At 34.4% G+C, this 8547-nt stretch overlaps 1 protein-coding gene across 1 annotated transcript; it reads left to right on the plus strand.

The window, feature by feature from the left end:
* The first annotated feature begins 5565 nt into the window (after positions 1 to 5565).
* LOC103495839 (G2/mitotic-specific cyclin S13-7-like) lies at positions 5566 to 8160 on the plus strand. Its single transcript, XM_008457516.3, has 8 exons — positions 5566 to 5733; positions 6085 to 6284; positions 6368 to 6628; positions 6713 to 6838; positions 6931 to 7179; positions 7264 to 7425; positions 7503 to 7684; positions 7787 to 8160. Exons 1-8 carry the CDS (start codon positions 5697 to 5699, stop codon positions 7935 to 7937), a joined length of 1368 nt encoding a protein of 455 aa, XP_008455738.3. The 5' UTR covers positions 5566 to 5696; the 3' UTR covers positions 7938 to 8160.
* The last annotated feature ends 387 nt before the right edge of the window (positions 8161 to 8547 follow it).

An 8547-nucleotide genomic window follows, 5' to 3' on the forward strand; every position in this document is an offset into this window, starting at 1 on the left:
GGGAAGAGTTTTTGCCACTACCCGTCAGAAGGCCGAGCGAGCTGGTACAGTGGTGACAGGTACGCTCCCAATCTTGGGGCATTATGCTTTTGTACTGTTTGACTCTGGGTCATCCCGCTCGTTTATATCCTCTGTATTCGTTCAGCATGTGGGTTTAGAGGTAGAACCTTTGGGTAGTGTTTTGTCTATTTCTACTCTATCTGGGGAGGTCCTGTTGTCTAAAGAAAAAATAAAGGCATGGTATGTATACCCAAGGTCATCTCAGCCATGAAGGCTAGTAAACTACTCAGCCAGGGTACTTGGGGCATCTTGGCAAGCGTAGTAGATACTAGAGAGCCAGAAGTTTCTCTGTCCTCCAAACCAGTGGTAAGGGAGTACCCTGATGTTTTCCTCGACGAGCTTCCAGGACTCCCGCCTTCTAGGGAGATAGACTTCGCCATCGAGTTAGAGCCGAACACTGCTCCTATCTCGAGGGCTTCTTACAGAATGGCTCCAACCGAGCTAAAGGAGCTGATGGTACAGCTGCAGGAATTGCTGAATAAGGGTTTCATCCGACCCAGTGTGTCATCTTGGGGAGCCCCAGTGTTGTTTGTGAAGAAGAAGGATTGGTCGATGCACTTTTGCATAGACTACAGAGAGCTGAACAAGGTGACAGTTAAGAATCGCTATCCCTTGCCCAGAATTGATGACTTATTCGACCAGTTGCAGAGAGCCACCGTCTTTTCTAAGATCGACCTGCGATCAGGCTATCACTAGTTGAGGATCAGGGACAGTGACATTTCTAAGACGGCCTTCCGATCGAGATACGGACATTACGAGTTCATTGTGATGTCTTTTGGTTTGACTAATGCCCCTGCAGTATTCATGGATTTGATGAACAGAGTGTTTAAGGACTTCCTAGACTCGTTCGTCATAGTTTTCATTGATGACATCTTGATTTACTCCAAGACTGAGGCTTAGCACGAGGAGCATTTATGCCAAGTTTTGGAGACGCTTCGAGCCAATCGACTGTATGCCAAGTTCTCCAAGTGCGAGTTCTGGCTGAAGAAGGTATCTTTCCTTGGACATGTGGTGTCCAGCGAGGGAGTTTCTATGGATCCAACAAAGATCGAAGCAGTGACCAGAAGTGACCGTGGCGGGTCATAGAGATTTGTGCTTCCGCTTACCCCGTTTTAGACATTTTGTACTTGAGTTTTATTTTCTTCCTTATTTACTATTTCATTTCTTTAAAAGTAGATAGGGCCCGAGTAGGATTTTAACATTATTTACATTTTGCATATTACCCTGATTTGGTTTTATAAATAAAATTCTGAGGTTTTATTCGTTTTAACTAAACTTTATGACTTAAATCATGTTGTTTACATTTAGTAATGACTTCGGCTCAGAATAAGGAGTTGGGTCGTTACATACTACTAGTTCCGCTAGGTGTATATTAACTTCCTATTAGAGTCCTGTAAAGAAGTACCCCTAAACTGGCGCATTCCCAAACACACGCAATCTAATGATCCCGCGGAACATCTCTAGTCTTTGGTGAACCCAAAGGAACACCTAGGACAAACTGGTCTTTGATGAACTCAAAAGAACACCTAGGATAAACTGGTCTTCAGTGAACTTGAAGGAACAATTAAGACAATCTTCGGACCACTCATATCATAACATCTCATGAGACTGGTAATTTCGTCGGACCACATAGTCATAAAAAGGTGGTAATCCCAAGGGACACCCATGTGGGTATGACTTAAATAAACAAAGTTAACAGAATACCCTGTCCATAGTATGTAGCACATCATAACATCATAAACATGGCATGAGTATTAATCATAACATTCTAGATCATGATATTAATATTTCATGCATCAACATTAACATCATCAGTCATCATCATCAACATAGCTCAGTCATAACTGTCAGTCATCTTCATACGTTATCAATAGATTATGCATTTTAGTTATATTAATGCATAATAAGAAAATCACATGCAAACTCTTAACTTTATTACGAGGGTCTAGTAAGAGAATCTCTTACCTCGAGATTAGCTTAATCAAAAATAATCCTAACAGCAATAATCAAGCTTTCTCAAACAATCAAGTCTTAAATACAGACAAAATTAATTTAATAGTTTTGTTAACCAATATCTACCAAAATTTAATTAGGGTTCCAACTTACCAATAAAAAAGGTTGAAACCAACTCAACCTTAGGCAGACTTTCTCATGTAACTACCAACTAAAAATCCTTTAAGAAAAATAATCCAACTTAAAGTAAATTCAAACTTAAATCCAAAATTAATTTATTTCGTGTCCAAAATTTACCTCTTAAAAGTATTATCCAAAACCCATTAAAACTTACAAAAAAAAAGGTGAAAAGGGGTAAAAAATAATCTTTGTGCCTAAAAAATGGCGTGGCTAGAGAGGAGATCGGCTAGGCGGCTCGGCTGAAGAGGGAACGACTCATAAATTGGGCAACTGAGTCGCTTGGCTTGCAAGGAACGACTCGACTCACATGCACACGACTCAGACGAAAGATGGGAGCTCACATACGGTTTGGATGGCTTACGAACGTAACCAACGACTTGCTTGCATTCAGGTTGTTGATTGGTAGAGGAAGGCTCGACTGAAGTTCGAAGAATAGAGAAGAACTGGCTTTGTCCTGATGTTCGTCGATGGGAACAAAACAGATTGGTGCGAGTCACGACATTTGAAGGTAGAGCTTGAACGAAGGACAATGACACACGGAAACGAGAGGAGATGCTTGGCTTCGACGGACGGTACAAAGAGGGATGACATGGTTTCATTTGGGCAGGCGGCTAACAGATAAATGGTGGCAACGAACGGAGATGGCCGTAGTAGGTGGGCGGCGGGCTAGGATTTTGAGAGTGAAGAATATTAATAGTGTTTCGCGCTTCACGAGGTCTATTTAAGAAAAATTAATAATAATAATAATAATATTATTATTATTATTATTATTATTCTTTTCTTTTTCCTTATTCTTTTCCAAAACAAAACTCAACTCTTCTCTCTCTTCATTTAATACCAATTTAATATTCTTTTTATCTTTTTTTCTTAATCCCAAAAATAATAACAAATATTTCACTCTTCTCGATCACATCTACTTTTATCTTTCCAAAATAACATATATATATCTTTAAATAATTATATCAACTTCATAATATAATTATTTTAACTTCATAATTTAATTAATTATATAATCATATATATAATTAATCATAATTCCCTAAACTTTACCAAATATAAATTAACCAATCACAATTCACTTAAAACAAATCTTTCATAACACCAAAAATTTCAAATCTCTAAACTAACTAAATATTTTTTTCAAAATATTTAATTAATTCTGCTTCCCAAAAAAAATCATACAATTTCAACAATTAACTCAATTAAGACCCAAAAGTAATTCCAACATAAACTAAAATTATTCTAAGAAAAGTAAAAATTAAAATTACCTTATTTTAAGGCGTTACAATATATCCATTTACACCCTTCTCCAAATTTCATTTCATAAATACCATTTAAAATGTATAATTTAAATCAATTAAAGGTTCTAAATTTTTAGAGTCATAATTAATATCTCTGAAAACTATTTATTTCATTAGTTAACTTGAAATACATCAATTATTATCCATCTAAATAAACCAGATAGAAACATTTCTGAGTTTAGGGATCATTTGTTGTACCAAAACAAAATGTTAGACCATAAGAACCAAATTGAAACAAGAATAGGAGAGTAAGAACCAAATCAAAGGATTTAAAGATCAAATTTGTAATCGAATACAACCTTAAAAAAAATTATTGTTTTAAACTTAATACTATATAGGCACAAAAACAATAATAATGACGACAAAAGTAACTTGAGGACTCCGAAAGAAAGACAGCAATTAAAAAGAAAAAGAAAAAAAAACGTTTCTATTTTAATATTAAGCGGTAAAAGTAGTTGATATTATTTTACTCATACTCTAGAAAAACGTAAATTATCAAAATGACCATAAAACTGTGTGGTAGTTCAATAAACAAATAGGTACTTTAGCAAAAGCTATGTGTTCGAATCACTTTATGAATGATATGTACTACCTTATTTAAAGTTTAATGTTCCTAATCTATTTGTACTCTAATTAAGAAAATTCCAAATGTAATTTTCTTCCAAATCTTTTAAAAAATATAATAAAATGATAAAATATTTACGTTTTCAAAAAAGAAAAAATCTAGACTCATAATGAAAAAATCTACAGATCCATAATGAAAAATACCAAAACTGCCCCGTGATTAATTAGCACCCAATATGCGTAATATATCGTTTAGATTTGACTATTCTTTCCTACACGATCGTTTAGATTTATAATTTTTTTTCAAGATTATTTGCTATACGATCGTTTAAATTTTGCTACCTAAATCTAAATGATTTTTTTAAAGATTATTTGATACACAATGACTATCTAATATGCCAAAAAAAATTTTCACGATATTTTATATTTGGTACACGATCTTGATCCAAATAACAATTTGAAAAAAAATAAAAAATAAAATTTAGATTAAAAGAAGAATATTGAAAGGAAGGGCAAACATAAATATTTTAAAAAATTGCAGAACAAGAAGAGAAAATGTCGATGGAAAGAAAAAAAAATCGGAGAGAAAAAGAGAAGATATACATTAAAAGGAAAGACAAACATAAAATTTTTTAAAAAAGGACCGATTTTTTCATTTTGTTTCACAAAGTATAAATATTTTTTCGGTTTGTTATATTTATGAAAATTAACTTTTTAGCCCCTTGTATTTTATCGTTCAATCTTAATATATATATTTCTAATAAATCATGAATTTAATTCCTAATAAAAATGGTGGTTGATTTTTAAATTTTTTATATTATTATTTTCTTTCTAAAACTTATTATTATTATTTAACTCAAAAATAATTTTAAAAATTAAATTCATATTGTATTTTTTTAAACAAAGAAAATGATCCGAAATAGAATATTTGACAAAAGATTTATCCTTTATAAAAAATCTAAAAGTGTAATAAATTTTGAAGAAAACTAGTTGTCAATTTTTTCCATTTTTTAAAAAGGGAAATAGATAATTATTAATATTTAACAAATTTCAATAAAAATTAATTTTAAGGAATTAAAATTTAAATTTGATATGAACATAAATTAAAATTCTATGCTCCAAAATGTTAATTTTATCTTAAAAAAACAAAAAAAAATTACTAGGAAGGAGAAGAGAGATTAGATTAAAGACAAAAGAAAAACAAAAATACATTTTATACATAATAATTTAATCACTGTCGCATTTAATTCCTATTATAGTCCAATAATAATTAGCCACGTACGCCCATCCAAACATCTCGTTATGCCTTTATCGCGTTGGCTTTTTATTTATTATTTCATTTTTATTCCCCACAAACGGTAGTTTTTTAAACTCCAACGGCTATCTTTCCCGACCGACCCAACGCCGTTGGATCTTTTTCAGATCCAACGGCCATAATTTCAAACTCATTCGACCGTTGTAAGAGACGCGTCCGGTCTGTAGCTTCAAAAAGGGCATTGTTTCTCATTGCTTCCGAATGAATTCATGTTCATTTTAAAAGAAAGTGAGTGAGTGAGAGAGAGAGAGTGAAAGAGGGAGACCTCGAGAAGAACTTTCAGAAGAAGAATAAGAAAGAAGAAGGATTTCAAAAGACCAGAAATGGCTTCAAGACCAATCGTTCCCCAACAAATCAGAGGTACAACAAATTGTTCCTCCTTTCGAAAATTACCATCATTTCTTTTTTCTGGGTTTCTTCTGAATTTTCGTTTCTGAATATTTTCTAAGATTCCTCCTCTGTTCTGTAGTAATTCGAATTCCTATATTGTTTCATGTACTGTGTTGATTTCTTTGTGTATTTTCTCGGGAAGATCTGTAAATTGGTGTTGTTGGGTTGGGTTTTGTTATGGCATTTGATTTGAATTCCAGAATGAGGAAATCACTGGCTATTTCATGGAATCTTGTGTGTGTGTGTGTGTTTTTTTTAATTATTATTATTTGTATTCTTTCTCTTTCTTTTGTATTGAATTGGTTTCTTTAACGAGAGAAGGTGAGGCAGTGATCGGCGGAGGAAAACAAGCAAAGGGCGTGGCTGGAGCAGAGGCAAAGAACCGCCGTGCACTGGGTGATATCGGGAATTTGGTAACTGTTCGAGGAATTGACGCAAAGGCAAATCGCCCTATTACGAGGAGTTTCTGTGCTCAGTTGCTTGCCAATGCTCAAGCTGCTGCAAAGGCTGAAAACAACAAGGTTTTCCTATCATATATATTTCATTCATCTAGTTTCATTGTCTTCTTCGTCTCAGGATTAACATGTTTTCTTCCCCAATACAGAAACAAGTGCCTGTTAGTATAGATGGGGCTGCTCCCATTCTTGATACTGGTGTTGTGGTTGTAAAGAAAGCAGGAGGTCCCAAGCCAGCTCCTAAGAAAGTCATTATAAAACCAACATCGGAGGTTATTGATATAAGTCCTGACACTGTGGAAAAAGTTGAAAAGAAGGAAGTCAAATGTGCAAACAAGAAAAAGGAAGGAGAAGGGCCCTCAAAGAAGAAAGCACAGACTCTTACTTCAGTCTTGACTGCTAGAAGCAAGGTAGAATTTTCCATTTCTTAAACTTACCAAGATGATTCTTTGAAATTTGTGACAGATCTCTAAAAGTTGGTCATTTTTGTGCAGGCTGCCTGTGGTATAACCAAGAAACCTAAAGAACAGATTTTTGATATTGATGCTGCAGATGTTGGTAATGAGTTGGCAGCTGTTGAATATGTTGAGGATATCTACACCTTCTATAAAGAAGCTGAGGTATGTATTGATTTGTTATTTTCTTGGTTCGGAAGCCGCCTCTGTTTGAGTAAATTCACTGAATCTGTGCTGTGTGTGTGATTTGTACATAGAACGAGAGCAGACCTCATGATTATATGGATTCACAACCTGAGATAAACCCTTCAATGAGGGCTATTTTGGTGGATTGGCTGGTTGATGTCCACAACAAATTTGAACTTTCGCCGGAAACTTTCTACCTCACGATCAATATAATCGATCGATTCCTTGCGACAAAGATTGTTCCAAGAAGGGAATTGCAATTACTGGGCATTGGAGCGATGCTTATAGCCTCCAAGTATGAAGAAATTTGGGCGCCAGAGGTACCAAAACTCGAGACGTGTTAAGAGTATGATCTCTTGCATCGATTAGAATTTGATATGCTAACAGCACATTCTCGGTTGTAGGTAAATGACTTTGTGTGCCTTTCGGATAGAGCTTACACTCATCAACAGATTCTAGTGATGGAGAAGAAGATACTTGGCAAGTTGGAGTGGACCTTGACTGTTCCCACACCATATGTTTTCCTTGCTCGATTTATCAAGGCATCCAAGGACTCGAACCACGAGGTATAAGAAATCAGTGTAACTCTTTTAGGGGATTCCTTTCTGGACAGTTGAACTGATTTGAACACTGAACTTTGTAGATGGAAAATCTGGTTTATTTTTTGGCTGAACTTGGAATAATGCATTACAATACGGCAATGATGTATTGCCCGTCGATGATTGCTGCCTCAGCAGTCTACGCCGCTCGATGCACGCTGAAGAAAACACCTGCTTGGGATGAAACCCTAAAGAAGCACACCGGTTTCTCGGAACCGCAGTTAATGTAAGTAAATCATCATCATAGAGTTTGTCTTAGCTTAACTTCTACATGATTAATGCTGATTTTGTAAGTTTGGTGTGGTTTGTTGTTTCGTTGATACAATAGTGATTGTGCAAAGCTTTTGGTGGGGTTCCATGGGGTAGCAGACAAGAACAAACTTCAAGTAATATACCGAAAATACTCGAGTTCGGAGCGAGGAGCGGTAGCGTTGATTCAGCCAGCCAAAGCTTTGTTGGCTCTAGGCAGTGTCCATTGATGCTTGAAAAAAGACTGATTGATTTAAATTTCCTTGTTTTTTGTTTTTCTTTTTTTTTTTTTGGGAGGTTTGAAGAAATGGAGTGGAAAGATAGATGAAGGTAGTAATATTTTTTTTTGTTGTATAATCTCATCAACAAGTTTTATGTTGACTTTGACGCACTACATTCTTCTTCATTCTTTGTTGTGACAAAAAAGGGGATCTCCCAACACTTTGTGTTTCTTTTCTATTTTGTCCATCCTTGGCTATCTTTCTAATAATAAATATTAATAATATTAATTAATTATTAATTAGTTGCTTATTTACCACCGATAAATTAATAAGTAAATAAAAGTTTATCTAATGGACCGTATTTTTATAGAAATCTCCGTTATTTTGAGTTCAAATAGTCCTACCTACTACTTATAATATAAAGGAGCGACAAGAAAAATAACAAAATATAAGGTTTACAAATGATAATTTTATTTTAATTTGACAAAATAGCAAAACAATTAATTTTTAAATAATAGATGGGACAACTATGCCTTAAATGTCGGCCTAATTGACAAATTAGATTTCTAATATTGGGTAACAAAAACCACACTCTTGAATATTCAAATTTCCCGAAAAA

The sequence above is a fragment of the Cucumis melo genome, chromosome 8, assembly GCF_025177605.1.
Source record: "Cucumis melo cultivar AY chromosome 8, USDA_Cmelo_AY_1.0, whole genome shotgun sequence".
Taxonomy (NCBI): Eukaryota; Viridiplantae; Streptophyta; class Magnoliopsida; order Cucurbitales; family Cucurbitaceae; genus Cucumis; species Cucumis melo.

Coding starts and splice junctions, on each gene's coding strand:
- LOC103495839 (XM_008457516.3), top strand. CDS start 5,697: ATGGCTTCAAGACCAATCGTTCCCCAACAAATCAGAG. Junction 6,629..6,712: donor TCTTGACTGCTAGAAGCAAG/GTAGAATTTTCC, acceptor ATTTTTGTGCAG/GCTGCCTGTGGTATAACCAA. Junction 7,426..7,502: donor CCAAGGACTCGAACCACGAG/GTATAAGAAATC, acceptor TGAACTTTGTAG/ATGGAAAATCTGGTTTATTT.